The 20,631-nt window shown below is 44.9% G+C and overlaps 1 protein-coding gene across 1 annotated transcript in view; it reads right to left on the bottom strand.

Annotated features, from left to right (window-relative positions):
• LOC143767645 (uncharacterized) overlaps positions 1 to 20,631 on the bottom strand; it is a 74,525-nt gene that overhangs the window by 47,231 nt on the left and 6,663 nt on the right. The window contains exon 7 of the mRNA XM_077256094.1: positions 10,266 to 10,409. Within this exon, the coding sequence (XP_077112209.1) occupies positions 10,266 to 10,409 (144 nt within the window). The remainder of the gene's footprint in view (positions 1 to 10,265; positions 10,410 to 20,631) is intronic.

The following is a 20,631-nucleotide window of genomic DNA, read 5'->3' as shown; positions in this document are numbered from 1 at the left end:
GATATACCTTGTGTTTATTTGTGAAAAAAAAGAATATTTGGCGAAAATTTTGAAAATTTCGCAATTTTCCAACTTTTTTTTTGCCCTTAAATCACAGACATATGTCACGCAGAATACTTAATAAGTAACATTTCCCACATGTCTACTTTACATCAGCACAATTTTGGAACCCAAATTTTTTTTTGTGACGGAGTTATAAGGGTTAAAAGTTGACCAGCAATTTCTCATTTTTACAACACCATTTTTTTTTTAGGGACCACATCTCATTTGAAGTCATTTTGAGGGGTCTATATGATAGAAAATACCCAAGTGTGACACCATTCTAAAAACTGCACCCCTCAAGGTACTCAAAACCACTTTCAAGAAGTTTATTAACCCTTCAGGTGTTTCACAGGAATTTTTGGAATGTTTAAATAAAAATGAACATTTAACTTTTTTTCACACAAACTTTATTTCAGATCCAATTTGTTTTATTTTACCAAGGGTAACAGGAGAAAATAGACCCCAAAATTTGTTGTACAATTTGTCCTGAGTACGCTGATACCCCATATGTGGGTGTAAACCATTGTTTGGGCGCATGACAGAGCTCGGAAGCGAAGGAGCGCCATTTGACTTTTCAATGCAAAATTGACTGGAATTGAGATGGGACGTCATGTTGCGTTTGGAGAGCCCCTGATGTGCCTAAACATTGAAACCCCCCACAAGTGACACCATTTTGGAAAGTAGACGCCCTAAGGAACTTATCTAGATGTGTCTTGAGCACTTTGACCAAACAAGTGCTTCACAGAAGTTTATAATGCAGAGCCGTAAAAATAAAAAATCATATTTTTTCACAAAAATGATCTTTTCGCCCCCATTTTTTTATTTCCCCAAGGGTAAGAGAAGAAATTAGACCACAAAAGTTGTTGTGCAATTTGTCCTGAGTACGACGATACCCCATATGTGGGGGTAAACCACTGTTTGGGCGCATAGCAGAGCTCGGAAGGGAAGGAGCGCTATTTTACTTTTCAATGCAAAATTGACTGGAATTAAGATGGGATGCCATGTTGCGTTTGCAGAGCCCCTGATGTGCCTAAACATTAAAAACCCACACAAGTGACACCATTTTGGAAAGTAGACCCCCTAAGGAACTTATCTAGATGTGTTTTGAGAGCTTTGAACCCCCAAGTGTTTCACTACAGTTTTTAACGCAGAGCCGTGAAAATAAAATTTTTTTTTTTTTTTTTTCACAAAAATGATTTTTTAGCCCCCAGTTTTGTATTTTCACAAGGGTATCATGATAAATTGGACCCCAAAAGTTGTTGTCCAATTTGTCCTGAGTATGCTGATACCCCATATGTGGGGGGGAACCACTGTTTGGGAGCATGACAGAGCTCGGAAGGGAAGGAGCGCCATTTGGAATGCAGACTTAAATGGATTGGTCTGCAGGTGTCACGTTGCATTTGCAGAGCCCCTGATGTACCCAAACAGTACAAACCCCCCACAAGTGACCCCATATCGGAAACTAGACCCCCCAAGGAACTTATTTAGATGCGTTGTGAGAACTTTGAACCCCCAAGTATTTCACTACAGTTTACAACGCAGAGCCGTGAAAATAAAAAATCTTTTTTTTCCCACAAAACTTATTTTTCGGCCCCCAGTTTTGTATTTTCTCAAGGGTAGCAGGAGAAATTGGACCCCAAAAGATGATGTCCAATTTGTCCTGAGTACGCTGATACCCCATATGTTGGGGTAAACCCCTGTTTGGGCACACGGGAGAGCTCTGAAGGGAAGGAACACTGTTTTCCTTTTTCAACGCAGAATTGGCTGGAATTCAGATCGGTTGCCATGTCCCGTTTGGAAAGCCCCTGATGTGCCTGAACAGTGGAAACCCCCAATTATAACTGAAACCCTAATCCAAACACACCCCTTACCCTAATCCCAACAGTAACCCTAACCACTCCTCTAACCCAGACACACCCAACCCTATTCCCAACCGTAAATGTAATCCAAACCCTAACCCTATCTTTAGCCCCAACCCTAACTGTAGCCCCAACCCTAGCCCCAACCCTAGCCCTAACCCTAGCAATAACCCTAGCCCTATCACTAGCCCTAACACTAGCCGTAACACTAGCCGTAACACTAGCCCTAACCCTAGCCCTAACCCTAGCCCTAACCCTAGCCCCAACCCTAGCCCCAACCCTAACCCTAGCCCTAACCCTAACCCTTGCCCTAACCCTAGCCCTAACTCTAGTCCTAACTCTAGCCCTAACCCTAATGGGAAAATGGAAATAAATACATTTTTTAATTTTTCCCTAACTAAGGGGGTGATGAAGGGGGGTTTGATTTATTTTTATAGCGGGTTTTTTAGCGGATTTTTATGATTGGCAGCCGTCACACACTGAAAGACGCTTTTCATTGCAAAAAATATTTTTTGCGTTACCACATTTTGAGAGCTGTAATTTTTCCATATTTGAGTCCACAGAGTCATGTGAGATCTTGTTTTTTGCGGGACGAGTTGACGTTTTTATTGGTAACATTTTCGGACACGTGACATTTTTTGATCGCTTTTTATTCCGATTTTTGTGAGGCAGAGTGATCAAAAACCAGCTATTCATGAATTTCTTTTTGGGGAGGCGTTTATACCGTTCCGCGTTTGGTAAAATTGATAAAGCAGTTTTATTCGTCGGGTCAGTACGATTACAGCGATATCTCATTTATATCATTTTTTTTATGTTTTGGCGCTTTTATACGATAAAAACTATTTTATAGAAAAAATAATTATTTTGGTATCGCTTTATTCTCAGGACTATAACTTTTTTATATTTTTGCTGATGATGCTGTATGGCGGCTCGTTTTTTGCGGGACAAGATGACGTTTTCAGCGGTACCATGGTTATTTATATCAGTCTTTTTCATCGCGTGTTATTCCACTTTTTGTTCGGCGGTATGATAATAAAGCGTTGTTTTTTGCCTCGTTTTTTTTTTCTTACGGTGTTTACTGAAGGGGTTAACTAGTGGGGCAGTTTTATAGGTTGGGTCGTTACGGACGCGGCGATACTAAATATGTGTACTTTTATTGTTTTTTTTTATTTTATTTAGCTAAAGAAATGTATTTATGGGAATAATTTTTTTTTTTTTCTTTATTTAGGATATTTTTTTTATTTTTTTTTTTACACACATGTGGGGAATTTTTTTTAAACTTTTTTACTTTGTCCCAGGGGGGGACATCACAGATCATTGATCTGGCAGTGTGCACAGCACTCTGCCAGATCTGCGATCTGCTGTGCAGGGCTGCAGGCTTACCAAGTGTCTGCTCTGAGCAGACACTCGGTAAGCCACCTCCCTCCCTGCAGGACCCGGATGCCGCGGCCATCTTGGATCCGGGACCTGCGGCGAGGAGGGAGGTAGGAGACCCTCAGAGCAGCGCGATCACATCGCGTTGCTCCGGGGGTCTCAGGGAAGCCCGCAGGGAGCCCCCTCCCTGCGCGATGCTTCCCTATACCGCCGGCACACCGCAATCATGTTTGATCGCGGTGTGCCGGGGGTTAATGTGCCGGGGGCGGTCCGTGACCGCTCCTGGCACATAGTGCCGGATGTCAGCTGCGATATGCAGCTGACACCCGGCCGCGATCGGCCGCGCTCCCCCCGTGAGCGCGGCCGATCGCGTATGACGTACTATCCCGTCGGTGGTCATACGGGCCCACCCCACCTCGACAGGATAGTACGTCAGATGTCAGGAAGGGGTTAAAGATAAACATTGACCGGAGGCAGGGGTCCCTAACGCCGGCCCTGACAGTAGCGTAGCTCCGGGTGGGCCCCCTCAGAGCACAGGGCCCGGGGCGACTGCCCCCTCTGCCCCACTGGTAGCTACGCTACTGTCTGGGGGTGTACCAGTACTTGTTGAGTTGGGAGGAACGCATGCAGTTAGGAGGTGCTTCTACGTCATATGTCTCCTTTGAGATTCGCAAGAAAAAAGGGAGTGTGTTTCTTTTGTAGGGGAAACGGACATTTTATTGGGGCCTGCCCCTTGATTCCTAAGCCAATCTGTAATTTTCGGTTTGCCCTGACAGCAGAGATGGTGCTAGAGAGCACAACAGAATTTCAGAGTTTGTAGACAGTGGAGCTGAAGTCAAGATGGTTGATGCTGAGTTTTCTAGAACTCATGGGCTTGCTTGCTCAACCTTAGTTAAGCTCATTACTTGGTAATGGTGGAATCCCTTACTGACATGACAAGGAAGGGGTCTGATTTTTCTAAATGATCGAATGCTGCTCAGCAGGCTTTTTCCTCCTTAAAGAGTTGTTTTGACACAGCACCTATACTCTGTCAACCGGAAGTTTCTCAACCTGTCATAGTAGAAGTGGATGCGTCGGAGGTGGGGGTTGGGGCTATACCGTCACCTGGTAAATGGGGTCCATGCGCGTTCTTTTCCCAAAAATTATTATCGACTGAGAGAAATTATGACATGGGTAATAGGGAGCTTCTGGCAATTAAATTGGTGTTCCTGTAATGGCGATATTCGTTAGAGGGCCAGTCCATCTTATTACGGTTATCATGGACCACAAGAGCCTGTCATATCTTCAATTGGCTAAACGTCTCAACCCAAGGCAAGTTAGGTGGTCACTGTTTACTAGATTAAAATTTGTGGTCACTTTTCATCCAGGAGTTAAAAACACCAAGGCTAATGCTTTGTCCCATAGCTTACCAGGTGGTGGTGATCATGAGAACCTTGTCTCAGTTCTACAGAAGGGAGTAGTTATTACAGCCTTGTACCCTGACCTGGAGGGAGAGGTGTTGGATGCTCAGGGATATGCACCTGCCTTTCGGGGAGATTATTTGTACCATATAATTTGCGCGTAAAGCTATATAGGAACATCGTAACTCCGTGCTTGCTGGTCATCCAGAGGGTAAGGCAACCGCAGACCTCCATTCTCGTTGTTTTTGGTGGCCATGGTTGCATCGGGATGTAGTTGAACAGGTGTCTGCTTGCAGTGTTCGCGCGCGTTCTAAAGTATCACATACCTGTCCGTCTGGTTCTCTTATTCCACTGCCCATTCCTAGTAAACCATGGACACACTAGTCCATGGATTTTATTAGTGACCTTCCGGTATTGGCAGCCAAGATGGTGTTTTGGTGGTTGTAGATAGGTTCAGTTAAATGGTGCATTTCATGGCATTACCGGGACTTCTGAACAGAGTCGGACTGGGTCACCGGGACACCGGAGAATCCTCCGGTGGGCCCCGCTCCCAGCCCCAGCTCCTTCATTTGTGCCTGCCCTGCATGCTCCTAGCGTGTGTCCAGCAGTGCGCACTTTATTGTATAGTCGGCACCGGCTGGCAGACTGCACAGGTGATGGGAAGTGCATGCGCAGCTCCTTCACATCACCTGCTGTCGCTGCCGGACTTCTGTAACTCTGCCAGGAGAGCTCTGGGTGCGTGCCGACCCTCACTTCAGCCAGACAAGTCAGCGGAACAGCTGACTGTGCGGCTGAGTCTGAGAGGAGACACGCACACAACAGCTGACCCGCAGTCACCCGTTTCCTGTACTGTATCTCTCTGCTCCTCTTCCACAAAGCCCTGGGCAGCAGAGTAAACACTGATTGGCTGCAATTCATACTAAACACCATAAACAGAAACAACTCAAGAACACCAAATGTACTTTTTTCTGTTCGCCACAATTCCACAAAAAAAGCTATAGCAAGTGATGAAAACCACATCTATCCCAAAATCGTACTAACAAAAACAATGTCTCGCCCCCAACAGAAAGCTATGATACCGCTTCCCTGTGTGTAATAAAATATGCAGCAGTCGCCGTCTTCTGCCGCTGTGTCGTTCTTCTGTCTTCTTCATTGCAGTGGAATATGGCCACCGGTAAGTAGTTTACTACACACACTGGACCTATATTACTGCTCTCCTGTGTGGTGCAGTATGTAGAGATGTATGTATAGATGCTTACAAACATTTACCTAATAAGGTATAAAGTGACTAGAAGATGAGTGAAGAAAAAAAAATAATTTTTATTTATTAACATGTTAAAAACAGACAATATTATATAAAAAGACAGAAAGATGTAATAATGGGATCTCCAAAACAAGTCAGGGCATGACACTTGAAGGGTGATGGTTTTGTGATCTCACAGCAACTGGAAAGCGGCCCTATAGGCTGGTTAGGTGGACTTGCTGTAATGGATGGACACGATAAGGCGTCTCATTGTTTCCTTACACAATCCTTACCAAAAAAAAGGGAACCCTGACCAGAAGAAACGACAGTAATGATCATCCCACAAAGTGCCCAAACTGCCAAAGATTAAGTTACTAACACAGGCTACAGAAAAAGTGCAATAAGTTACATCTCTGCTGTGGTGTCTATAATCATGAGCATAAAGTACAAAGAGACCACTACATGGCAGTCAGTTATAAGGGTAGGTAAGCAGTACATGCAAGAGATGTAGAAACTAGATTAGCACATAATACAGCTGGTCGAAGACCAGTCAGAGTTTACCTGAATTTAGTAAATGAGGGCTTGGGCAGCCTGGGGAGATGATGGTGTCCCGTCCTGCGCCCGACGAGCGCCGTTTCGCATGACTGCTTCTTCATAAAGGGGGACGTGATGGAGACTAGGTAGGGGAGTAGGTTTTTATATCCTAAGGGCGGGTGTAAAGTAATTAGGAGGGCGGAGTGGTAAGCAGCAGAGGGTGGGAATGGGGAGATTGTCAATGGTCTTTGTTCGGCGCCCATCACTTTTCAAGTGTCACGCCCTGACTTGTTTTGGGGGTCCCATTATTACATCTTTCTGTCTTTTTATATAATATTATCTGTTTTTAACATTATGTTAATAGAAAAAAAAAAATGTATTCACTTATCTTCTAGTCACTTCATACCTTATTAAGTAAACGTTTGTAAGCATCCATGATCGAAGTGCTATTGCCAATTTAATTGTTGGATTATGGGATTAATAAATATCTCTGTGCTTAGTAAACAGATTATCTGCAACTTTACTCTAATGGATTTCAAAGCCAGGGAACGCTCCTGGCAGTCTAAGGCATCACATTTTTTCAGACAGGGGACCTCCACCCCTTCCTCGGATACTAATAAAACTGTTAAGGAAACAATTCGACTATATAGGAATGCTCTATACAAGAAGACCAAAATATGGTGGAACAAATCCTCTCTTGAGAACTATATGAACCAACAAATCGTTCCACGTGGTTTGAGGGTACAAGTTCATCCTTCATTTGACTTTAAAGATGAGGTCCAGCTCAAGAGGTGGACCTCAGCAGCTACCACCTGCTCTTTAGATTTTATCCTATTCATTATTGACAAAAACACTCTTTCCCTAAAGAGCATTGATGAAAATATTGAAGAATTAGAAAGGACACTAGTGAAAGACCTACCGGTGGAGGATTTTGATAAAATATTAGTTGACATCAATAAAGACCTTGACAAATGGGAAAGTGAGATATCACAAAGTAAACTTAAAAATACCAAAGAGATCTAAATGACTATGATAGTAACAAAGTATACCGTTGGCAACAGAAAAAGACAACGAGAAGACCAAACCAAGACAATTCCAAATTCCAAACCTGCAACATCTCACCATAGGACTCAGTCCGAAAGTTCAGCTCAATCAAAGTCGGACATGAATACCTCGGCAAGTGACAATGAAGCATCGAATAATGAATCAATAAGCACTAGACTCAGAAGCGCCTACCTGACATTTTTACAAAGTCCAAATCAGCTAAAAACTTTGGAGAACACCAAAAGGTAATTAACCTATCTTCACACACTTTGTCAAATGCACAACTCAATTTATTGGAAAAAGGTCTATCTTTCTCCCCTTCATGTCATTTAGATACATTTTCAGTGGTAAGAGATCTACATCTCTTTGCCAGAAAATTGTCTTTCAAAAATTTGCACAATAAAAACATGAACCACGACATCTTTACCTCTGCCGATGAGAGAGAAGCTCTAAGAAATCTAGAAGCTCTATTGGAAGAGAACACCTTGGAGGTCAGTAACTTTCCCCACAATTTATTTAGCAAAAGCAAAAAATTTCCCCCCATTAGCACGGTATCAGCTATAGAGGTCTTTATCAAAATTGTTACATCTGAGATAGAAACACTCCAAAAATCTGCATTCTGGGCATCCAATAAGAAACAGGAGGAGAGATTGGCTCTGGCCAAATTACAGTCTCTTCCTGACGTAGTCTTCAAACCTGCTGATAAAGGGGGAAACCTAGTCATATGGCCAACCCCCTGTATGAAAAGCAGGCTTTGAGACTGCTAAATGAACCTGACTGCTTCAAAAAACTACTCACAAATCCCCTTTCAAATTTTCATAATCAAGCTTTTGACCAGGAAATTGTTCCTTAAAAAATGCTGGAACATGTCAAGAATCTTCATCCCAAATTGCCAACTTTATATCTGGTCCCCAAGATTAACTAAAACCTACTAGATCTGCCAGGGAAACCCATAATATCGGGCAACGGCGGCCTGTGTGAGGTAATTTGTGACTTATTACCTGAAACCACTGGTAACCACTCTTCCCTCTTACATACAAGACACCACTGCAGCACTACAAAGACTAGATTATATATACCTTGAAGACCATAAGCTGATGGTAACTGCCAATGTAGAATCATTATATACTTCCATCAGGCATGAAGATGGCCTAAAAGCCATATTGTGGTATCTTCAAATGAGCAACCTGGCATCCCCTCTGGCTAATTGGATTCTGGCCCTACTAGATTTTATTCTCACCCATAACGTTTTTACGTTTAATAATAAAATTTATCTACAAACCCAGGGGACCTCCATGGTAGCCTCTTGTGCCCCCTTATATGCCAACTTGTTTCTGGGGGCGTGGGAGAGGACCATTTTCCAGGGAGATGACACTGGGGAGATACAAAGCATCCAGGGATAGATGCGTTATATAGACGATATCCCTTTCATCTGGGAAGGTACGGTAGACAATTTGCATCTCCTCACGGACAAACTAAATCAAAATAATCAGAACATAAAACTAACCTACAAGTTTGGCAAGGACCTGGAATTTTTGGACCTAAAAATCTTTACAATGCCAAATGGGATGATTGCAACAGATTTATACAGAAAACCCACCTCAACCAACTCCTTTCTACACGCCACTTCTTCCCTCCCACCAGCAACCATTAAGGATATTCCAACTGGCCAATTTTTAAGAGCCAAGAGGATCTGCTCGGAAAGTGGTGACTTTGAAAAACAAGCCCTTGACTTGACAAATAGATTCTATGACAGAGGTTATAGCAAACGGTCCATCAGATTTGGCTATAAAAAGGCAAAAAAAACCCCAAGAGAACAACTACTATACCCTAGGCACAAGGATGCGCGCTCCCAAGATGGCCAGGTAAGATTTATTTCCTCATATCACAATTGATGGAAAGACCTAAGGCTAATACTTAATAAGCACTGGCACATCCTTATGACAGATCCGGTCTTAAAACAAGGTCTCCCTCCACATCCACTAATGGTGGCAAAAAGAAGCCGCAATCTCAGGGATATACTGGTTCATAGCCACTATGATTCCACAAGTAATTCAACATGCTCAATTCCACTACAAGGCTTCTTTCCCTGTGGCTTATGTAAAGCATGCATTAACCTAAAAAAGGCCAAAAAAATTTACCAATTCTGATGGATCAAAATCATTTACCATCAGAAAACATCTTACATGCTCCACCCAAGGGGTCATATACCATGCAACTTGCCCTTGCAATTTGATATACAGTATATTGGCTTAACAACGCGGGAACTCAAAATTAGGGTGAGGGAACACATTAGAGACATAGAGAAACCTAAGACCATTGAAGATATTTCTCTACTTAAAACCCTACCCCGTCGTTTTAAAACACACCACAATTCCCAATCAAGAGGCCTTATTTTTAAAGCCATAGATCAAATTGACCTGGGCATCAGCGGGGGGGACTTAAGCAAATTATTAGCGCAACAAGAAAGTAGATGGATCTACCGCCTGAACACCATCACACCCTCTTGTCTAAATGAAAATCATGGCTTTGCTTCCTTTTTATAGGAAACACGGCCTGAACACTATAACACCCTTTCGCCTGAGTGAAAATTATGATTTTGTTTCCTTCCTATAGCAGACATCGTTTCCTAATAATAATAACAACAATCCAAGTTTTAATTGGTCGCTAGGTTTTAATTAATTCTTTTTTATCTTCTTTCCCTCTTCATCACCCCTAACTATTTATCATTTCATTTGTATATTTACCCCATCATCATTTTTAACTTACCCGTAGGTATCCTAGGCTTTCCTTTCTGGGCCACTTGTTCTCCAAAGGATTGGTGTATGGACCGTTTCTTCCTTCCTGTCTCCTGTTTTGACGCAGCCCTAATGGTCGGTTCCTGGCGGCTCTTTTCAAGAAAAATCATCCCAGCTGGGAAATAAAGTTGAGAGGACAAGAAAAGGAAATTTCTTTACACAAGGGACTTATATGGACACTCCATCTTTATGTAATATTCCATCTCACAGCACCTTCACTCCATCCATGTGTTTATAATTACGGATATTATTTTATTTCATTTATTTTTTCTCCACACAATTTCTTTAACTTGCTCCCTTTTCATAATTTTCCTTTTAGCACCTTTCAAGCCCCTCTATTTCCACTCGCCCATCCATATTATTACAAATATTTTTTACTAAACATATTCACCTTCAGCTTGTAAGGCCAATTCAGCACCCACCTCTTAAACCCTTCTCTTTTTTGGCCTTTAACCGCACTTAGCCTTATTTGTCCTTTTCCACATGGCGCACATAATGGCACCGGTCCTCTTTTCAAAAGATATAGTTTCCCCCTCCTTACCCTCATGATTTCCTTTTCTCCTCCATCCTCCCATTTTACTTCCCCCTTCTTTGTTGCTTACTGTTCATCCACGGCCGCGGAGAAAAGGATGAATGGAGGGGGCGGTACTATACTTTGTGTCTGTCACGCTCACAAGCCCTCTCCTTCTGGCTAGTGCGCATGCGCCGGTCTCATATCTCCACCTGAGTTCCGATCAGCGCCAGTTCCATGACACGCGGTGCGCTCCACTGCGTGTCATGAGGCGCAGGACCGGACATCCCCTTGGCTGTGGGAGCTTTGACCGGCTGCATGCGCCATTACCACTGCCAGATACACCTCCGCAACTCCTTCACCCTACGCACTTAACCCCGCCCTCTCCTTTGACTTCACATGTGCTGGGGGTGTATCCAACTGGACCCTGGCGCCGAACAAAGACCATTGACAATCTCCCCATTCCCACCCTCTGCTTACCACTCCGCCCTCCTAGTTACTTTACACCCGCCCTTAGGATATAAAAACCTACTCCCCTACCTAGTCTCCATCACGCCCCCCTTTATGAAGAAGCAGTCATGCGAAACGGCGCTCGACGTGACACCATCATCTCCCCAGGCTGCCCAATCCCTCATTTACTAAATTCAGGTAAACTCTGACTGGTCTTCGACCAGCTGTATTATGTGCTAATCTAGTTTCTACATCTCTTGCATGTACTGCTTACCTACCCTTATAACTGACTGCCATCAAGTAGAGGATCGGTGAGCTCTCCCGTGTGGTGTAGTATATAGAGGATCTGTCATCTCTACTATGTGGTGTAGTATATAGAGGATCTGTCAGCTCTCCCGTGTGGTGTAGTGTATAGAGGATCTGTCAGCTCTCCCGTGTGGTGTAGTATATAGAGGATCTGCCAGCTCTCCCGTGTGGTGTAGTATATAGAGGATCTGTCATCTCTACTATGTGGTGTAGTATATAGAGGATCTGTCAGCTCTCCCGTGTGGTGTAGTGTATAGAGGATCTGTCAGCTCTCCCGTGTGGTGTAGTATATAGAGGATCTGTCAGCTCTCCCGTGTGGTGTAGTATATAGAGGATCTGTCAGCTCTCCCGTGTGGTGTAGTATATAGAGGATCTGTCAGCTCTCCCGTGTGGTGTAGTATATAGAGGATCTGTCAGCTCTCCCGTGTGGTGTAGTATATAGAGGATCTGTCAGCTCTCCCGTGTGGTGTAGTATATAGAGGATCTGTCAGCTCTCCCGTGTGGTGTAGTATATAGAGGATCTGTCAGCTCTCCCGTGTGGTGTAGTGTATAGAGGATCTGTCAGCTCTCCCGTGTGGTGTAGTATATAGAGGATCTGTCAGCTCTCCCGTGTGGTGTAGTATATAGAGGATCTGTCAGCTCTCCCGTGTGGTGTAGTATATAGAGGATCTGTCAGCTCTCCCGTGTGGTGTAGTATATAGAGGATCTGTCAGCTCTCCCGTGTGGTGTAGTATATAGAGGATCTGTCAGCTCTCCCGTGTGGTGTAGTATATAGAGGATCTGTCAGCTCTCCCGTGTGGTGTAGTATATAGAGGATCTGTCAGCTCTCCCGTGTGGTGTAGTATATAGAGGATCTGTCAGCTCTCCCGTGTGGTGTAGTATATAGAGGATCTGTCAGCTCTCCCGTGTGGTGTAGTATATAGAGGATCTGTCAGCTCTCCCGTGTGGTGTAGTATATAGAGGATCTGTCAGCTCTCCCGTGTGGTGTAGTATATAGAGGATCTGTCAGCTCTCCCGTGTGGTGTAGTATATAGAGGATCTGTCAGCTCTCCCGTGTGGTGTAGTATATAGAGGATCTGTCAGCTCTCCCGTGTGGTGTAGTATATAGAGGATCTGTCAGCTCTCCCGTGTGGTGTAGTATATAGAGGATCTGTCAGCTCTCCCGTGTGGTGTAGTATATAGAGGATCTGTCAGCTCTCCCGTGTGGTGTAGTATATAGAGGATCTGTCAGCTCTCCCGTGTGGTGTAGTATATAGAGGATCTGTCAGCTCTCCCGTGTGGTGTAGTATATAGAGGATCTGTCAGCTCTCCCGTGTGGTGTAGTATATAGAGGATCTGTCAGCTCTCCTGTGTGGTGTAGTATATAGAGGATCTGTCAGCTCTCCTGTGTGGTGTAGTACCGTATTTTCCGGCGTATAAGACGACTTTTTAACCCCTGAAAATCTTCTTAAAAGTCGGGGGTCGTCTTATACGCCAGGAATCGTCTTGTACGCCGGGTGTATATGGTGGGTTAGTGGTCCTGATGACGACGAGGGGGCGTCTCACAGTTAAGTGAGTATCCCCATTACCTTATCGTAGCGCTGCAGCGTGGGGTCTCTGTGCTGGGAGCGGCGGCGGCTGTGCTGCGGGGCGGCGGCGGCTCCTCTTCTGCAGTGTGGGGCCTCTGTGCTGTGGGGCGGCGGCGGCGTATCTTCATGCAGTCGGGGCTCCTCCGGCATCTCCTTAAAGCCTGGAGGCCCCGTCGGCAGCTCCATCGGTGCAATGCGGTGGCCTCCGGGAAAATGGCCGCTGCTCAGATTCAGATCTCGTGTCCCGAGATTTCGGGACGAGATCTGAATCTGAGCATGTGCAGCCCCCAGCGGCCATTTTCCCGGAGGCCACCGCATCGCACCTATTGAGCTGCCTCCGGGAAAATGGCCGCTGCTCAGATTCAGATCTCGTCTCCCGAGATCTTGGGACGAGATCTGAATCTGAGCAGCGGCCATTTTCCCGGAGGCCCCCGCATTGCACCGATGGAGTTGCCGGCGGGGCCTCCGGGCGTTAAGGAGATGCCGGAGGAGCCCCGACTGCATGAAGATACGCCGCCGCCCCACACTGCAGAAGAGGAGCTGCCGCCGCCCCGCAGCACAGCCGCCCCTCCCAGCACAGAGACCCCACGCTGCAGCGCTACGATAAGGTAATGGGGGATACTCACTTTCCTGTGAGACGCCCCCTCGTCGTCATCAGGATCACCCCCCCCCAAAAAGGCACATATTCACCGACACTATAAGACGACATACGGTGTATAAGAAGACCCCCGACTTTTAAGAAGATTTTATATTTTAACTGGTAAAGTTGGGGGGTCGTCTTATACGCCCAGTCGTCTTATACGCCGGAAAATACGGTATATAGGATCTATCCGGTGTGGTATTTTTAAGCTGCATGGTGGGCCCCAAGAATGATTTTTCTCTGGTGGGCCCAAGGTACTCCAGTCCGACGCTGCTTCTGAATGCTAAGACTATCGCTCAGGTTTTTGATAATGAGATCATGAAGCTTCACGGTGTTCCCTCCGATGTTGTGTTACATCGGATGACCCAATTTGTTTCCAAGTTCTAGAAAGTTTTCTGTTCTCGACTGGGGTGCAGCTGTTCTTTTCCTCTTCTTTCCATCCTCAGTTGCATTGACATTCCGAACGCATTAATCAGAATTTTAGAGGCTTATCTCAGGTGTTTTCTCGCTGAAAACCAGGAGGATTGGGCATCTTACTTACCGTTGGCCGAGTATGATATTAATAATCATTGCCAAGAATTTACCGGCAGGTCACTATTTATTTGTGCATACGGTTTCCTTCCACAGTTTGGTACTTTTAGTGAAGGAGGGGGCTTCAGGAGTTCCTGAGGAGGAACGTTTTGCTTTATCTTCCTCCTCTGTGTGGCAAGGGGCTCAGAGTAATTTGAGGATCATGGGAGACAGGTAGAAATGTATTGCTGACAGGAAACACTCGACAGGTCCAGACCTAAATGTGAATTACTTTTTGTGGATATCAACCAGGAATATGAAGTTGAAGATCCCTTCCTGGAAGCTGGGACCTAGGTTTATTGGTCCCTTTAAAATAACCACTGTCATTAACCCTGCAGCTTTTCTTCTTGAGTTACCTCAGGCTCTTAAGATCCACAAGGTGTTCCACAGGTCTTTACTCAATAAATATGTAGAACCTCTTGAGTCATCTCCCTGCTGTCGCTCTCAATCCTTACTGATGGTAATTTGGAGTTCCAGATTTTGATGATTGTTTATTCCCATCTTCAGCGTTGTTTCCTGTTGTACTTCATGCACTGGAGGTGTTATGGTCCAGAAGAGAGGATGTGGGTTTCTCAATCAGAGGTGAATTCCCCTAGGCTGGTTCGTTCGTTCCATGCCTCATCCTGAAAAACCAGGTCCTGAGTGTCCGGAGGCAACTCATACAAGGGGAGGGTACTGTCACGGGTGCATCAGTCAGTCATTCTGGATCCGGCTACAGAAGGTCATTGCGCTGAGCTCTGCAGGCAATTTCTGGATCTTGTATCTCTGTTGCAAAGTGATATCCTTCTCCCTCTAGGACCTAGCAGTGATCTTCACTACTGCTGATTAACACACCTTTGCTGGATGTTTAAATTCCTTTAGTCGCTTCAGCAAGGAGCCGGTGATAGTTCTACTATTTCCCTTTGTCTGGTTGGAAGTACTTGTAATCAACTAGTTCCTTCTTGGTGTTCTCTTGGAAGGATAGCTGGCGTGATCTCTTTGGTGTCTTCTCAAGCTAGAAGAGGGTCTATCGCTAGGGGCAGCCAGGGATTAGGCTCCTGCTCGACGATAGTTGAAGAACCAGGAGTGGCTACTTGGTTTTTGCTAGAGCTTCTCATAATGGAGTTAGGCTTGTACAGCAGATAGCCGTCGGGTAACAGTCCTGGGCAGTCCCTGGTACTGTAGAAGCTCACCCAATGGGTCAGGATGGCAGTCAAGGACATGGATTCGGAGTCACGGGCAGTACAGGATTTGGATACTGGTAAACCAGCTATAGGAGAATATACAGATGGTATGGATTCTGGCTCACCCAGATGACAGACACTGATCCTTGTTCAAACAGTGCAGATTTTGAGACAAGCCAGGAAGGACACTGGTGCTAATTCAATCAACACAGGTTTCAGGAACATATTTAGACAACATGGGAATCAGGAACAGGTTATGGACCAGGGACCTGGCTACATACTACTTACATACACAGACTAAGTAGAGAAAATACAGGAGTTGTTCAGGCACCTCCCTACTAACGCTGCCGTCACAATAGCAGCATTTGGTCAGTATTTTACATCAGTATTTGTAAGCCAAAACCAGGAGTGGAACAAAGAGGAAAAGTCTAATAGAAACATATGCACCACTTCTGCATTTATCAGCCACTCCTGGTTTTGGCTTACAAATACTGATGTAAAATACTGACCAAATACTGATAGTGTGACGGCAGCCTAAGGAGGGTGCTTTACATACAAGTGCTTCTCACAATATCAGAAAATCATCAAAAAGTTAATGTATTTCAGTTCTTCAATACAAAAAGTGAAACTCACATATTACATAGAGTCATTACAAACAGAGTGATCTATTTCAAGTGTTTCTTTCTGATAATGATGATGATTATGGCTTACAGCCAATGAAAACCCAAAAGTCATTATCTCAGTAAGTTAGAATACCTTATAACACCAGCTTGAAAAATTATTTTAAAATCGAAAATGTTGGCCTACTGAAATGTATGCTCAGTAGATGTGCTCAATACTTAGTTGGGGCTCCTTTTGCATCAATTACTTCATCAATGTGGTGTGTGTTGTGAATTGGATTATTTGGCTCCCTCTTGCGGTCACTAGCGACATGACACTTTGAGTTTCTTTCCCCAGCTTGGTACCCACCTGGCTCGTTAGTCCAGGGGTGTTGCTATTTAAGCTTCCTGGATTTTCAGTCTGGTGCCTGGCATCGTTGTAATCAGTTCCTTTCTGTTTGCTCCTGTCTGCTGGTCCTGGTTCTTGCAAAATAAGCTAAGTCCTGCTTTCTTGTTTTTTGGTTATTTGCATTGCTCTTATTTTTTGTCCAGCTTGCTCGAAATGTGATTCCTGATTTTGCTGGAAGCTCTAGGGGGCTGATATTCTCCCCCTGGGACGTTAGACGGTTCGGGGGTTCTTGAATATCCAGCGTGGAAATTTTGATAGGGTTTTTGCTGACCGTATAAGTCATCTTACTATATTCTGCTATTAGTCAGTGGGCCTCTCTTTGCTAAAAACCTAGTTCATTCTTACGTTTGTCTTTTCTTCTTACCTCAACGTTATTATTTGTTGGGGGCTTGTATCCAACTTTTGGGGTCTTTTCTCTGGAGGCAAGAAAGGTCTATCTTTTCCCTTCTAGGGTTAGTTAGTTCTCCGGCTGGCGCGAGACGTCTAGAACCAAAGTAGGTACGTTCCCCGGCTGCTGCTATTTGTGGTGCTAGGATCAGGTATACGGTCAGCCTAGTTACCACTGCCCTGTGAGCTGGTTTTTTGTGTTTGCAGACTTGGTTATAACTTCTGAGACCCTCTGCCATTGGGGTCATAACAGTATGCCAGGCCGAAGGTGAATATTTAATGCATTGCAGAAGTGGGATAATAAGAAAGGAAATTCTGAGGTTTTTTTTTTTTTTTTCCTTCTCTTTCTTCCTCCCCTTTACCTCTGAGTGGCTTGAGCTTGCTGCAGACATGAATGTCCAGACTTTGATTACTAGTGTGGATCAGCTTGCTGTTCGTGTGCAGGGCATTCAAGATTTTGTTACCAGTAGTCCTATGTCTGAACCTAAAATACCTATTCCTGAACTGTTCTCTGGAGACCGATTTAAGTTTAGGAATTTCAGGAATAATTGTAAATTGTTTCTATCTCTGAGACCCGTTCGTCTGGAGACTCAGCTCAGCAAGTTAAAATTGTTATCTCTTTCTTGCAGGGCGACCCTCAGGATTGGGCCTTCTCGTTAGCGCCAGGAGATCAGGCATTGGCAAATATTGATGCGTTTTTTCTGGCGCTCGGGTTGCTTTACGAGGAACCCAATCTTGAAATTCAGGCAGAAAAAGCCTTGCTGGCTATTTCTCAGGGCCAGGATGAAGCTGAAGTGTATTGCCAAAAATTTCGGAAATGGTCCGTGCTTACTCAGTGGAATGAGTGTGCTCTGGCCGCAAATTTCAGAAATGGCCTTTCTGAAGCCATTAAGAATGTGATGGTGGGTTTCTTGTCCATTCCTACAAGTCTGAATGATTCCATGGCGCTGGCTATTCAAATTGACCGGCGTTTGCGGGAGCGCAAAGCCACTAATCGTCTGGTGGTGTTGTCTGAACAAACACCTGATTTAATGCAATGTGGTAGAATTCAGACTAGAAATGAACGGAAAAATCATAGACGTCAGAATGGGTTGTGTTTTTACTGTGGTGATTCTACACATGTTATATCAGCATGCTCTAAACGCCTAACAAGGGTTGTTAGTCCTGTCGCCATTGGTAATTTGCAACCTAAATTTATTTTGTCTGTGATTTTAATTAGCTCATTGTCTTCCTACCCTGTTATGGCGTTTGTGGATTCAGGTGCTGCCCTGAGTCTTATGGATCTGTCGTTTGCCAAGCGCTGTGGTTTTGTTCTGGAGCCGTTGGTAAATCCTATCCCTCTTAGAGGTATTGATGCTACGCCATTGGCGGAAAATAAGCCGCAGTTTTGGACACAGGTAACCATGTGCATGACTCCTGAACATCGGGAGGCGATTCGTTTTCTTGTTCTGCATAAAATGCATGATTTGGTCGTTTTGGGTCCGCCATGGTTACAGACCCATAATCCAGTCTTGGATTGGAAGGCAATGTCTGTGTCAAGTTGGGGCTGTCAGGGAATTCATGGTGATTCCCCGCCGGTGTCTATTGCTTCCTCTACTCCTTCGGAAGTTCCTGAGTATTTGTCTGATTATCAGGATGTATTCAGCGAGTCCAGGTCCAGTGCTCTTCCTCCTCATAGGGACTGTGACTGCGCTATAGATTTGATTCCAGGTAGTAAATTTCCTAAGGGAAGATTATTTAATCTGTCTGTACCTGAGCATACTGCAATGCGTTCGTATATCAAGGAGTCTCTGGAGAAGAGGCATATCCGTCCATCCTCTTCCCCGCTTGGTGCGGGATTCTTTTTTGTGGCCAAGAAGGACGGATCTTTGAGACCTTGTATAGACTATCGGCTTCTGAATAAAATCACTGTTAAATTTCAGCATCCTTTGCCTCTGTTGTCGGACTTGTTTGCCCGGATTAAGGGTGCCAAGTGGTTCACCAAGATAAATCTTCGTGGTGCGTACAACCTTGTGCGCATTAAGCAAGGAGATGAATGGAAAAGTGCATTTAATACGCCCGAAGGTCATTTTGAGTACTTGGTGATGCCTTTTGGGCTCTCTAGTGCTCCTTCAGTGTTTCAGTCCTTTATGCATGATATCTTCCGGAAGTATCTGGATAGATTTATGATTGTTTATCTGGATGATATTCTGTTTTTTTCTGATGATTGGGACTCCCATGTAAAGCAGGTCAGGATGGTGTTTCAGGTTTTGCGTGAGAATGCTTTGTTTGTTAAGGGCTCAAAGTGTCTCTGGAGTACAGAAGGTTCCCTTTTTGGGTTTAATTTTTTCCCCTTCTGCGGTGGAGATGGACCCAGTCAAGGTCCGAGCTATTCATGATTGGACTCAACCCACGTCAGTTAAGAGTCTTCAGAAGTTCTTGGGTTTTGCTAACTTCTACCGCCGTTTTATCGCTAACTTTTCTAGCATTGTTAAACCTTTGACGGATATGACCAAGAAAGGTTCTGATGTTGCTAACTGGGCTCCTGCAGCCGTGGAAGCTTTCCAAGAGCTGAAGCGCCGGTTTACTTCGGCGCCTGTTTTGTGCCAGCCTGACGTCTCACTTCCCTTTCAGGTTGAAGTGGATGCTTCTGAGATCGGGGCAGGGGCCGTTTTGTCGCAGAGAGGCCCTGGTTGCTCTGTAATGAGACCATGTGCTTTTTTTTCTAGGAAGTTTTCGCCTGCTGAGCGGAATTATGATGTTGGCAATCGGGAGTTGCTGGCCATGAAGTGGGCATTTGAGGAGTGGCGTCATTGGCTCGAGGGTGCTAAGCATCGTGTGGTGGTCATGACTGATCACAAAAATCTGATGTATTTCGAGTCTGCTAAACGCCTGAATCCTAGGCAGGCCCGTTGGTCATTGTTTTTCTCCCGTTTTGACTTTGTGGTCTCGTATTTACCAGGTTCAAAGAATGTGAAGGCTGATGCTCTTTCAAGGAGCTTTGTGCCTGACTCTCCTGGAGTCTCAGAGCCAGCTGGTATTCTTAAAGAGGGAGTAATCTTGTCAGCCATTTCTCCTGATTTGCGACGTGTGTTGCAGAGATTTCAGGCTGGTAGACCTGACTTTTGTCCACCTGACAGACTGTTTGTTCCTGATAAATGGACCAGCAGAGTCATTTCCGAGGTTCATTCCTCGGTGTTGGCAGGGCATCCGGGGATTTTTGGCACCAGAGATTTGGTGGCTAGGTCCTTTTGGTGGCCTTCCTTGTCGCGGGATGTGCGGTCATTTGTGCAGTCCTGTGGGACTTGTGCTCGAGCTAAGCCTTGCTGTTCTCGTGCCAGCGGGTTGCTTGTCGTGAATTCTGTTTTTGGGCTCCCTCTGGTGGCTACTGGTGGTACTGGCTGACTTTTGTCTTCTGTTCCCAGTGCACCTGTTTCCATCAGGCAATTGGGAGTTTCCTACTTAGGCTGGCTGCTCAGTCATTCTAGTGCCGGCAATCAATGTTACCAGACCTCCTCTGTTGCTTGTTACCTGCTCCAAGTCTGCAATTCAGCTAAGTTGAATCTTTGGCTTTTTGTTATTGGTTTTGTCCAGCATGCATTTATATTTCTTGTGCTGCTGGAAGCTCTAGTGATCTGAAATTACTACTCCGGTGTCATGAGTTGATAACGGAGCTAAGGTAATTTCTGGATGGCTGTTTAGCGTTTTGAGGTAACCGTGAAGTCCTCTTTTGTATCTTCCGCTATCTAGTTAGA

This window comes from Ranitomeya variabilis, chromosome 4 (assembly GCF_051348905.1).
Source record: "Ranitomeya variabilis isolate aRanVar5 chromosome 4, aRanVar5.hap1, whole genome shotgun sequence".
NCBI lineage: Eukaryota > Metazoa > Chordata > Amphibia > Anura > Dendrobatidae > Ranitomeya > Ranitomeya variabilis.
This window is presented reverse-complemented; position numbering and strand designations above follow the sequence as displayed.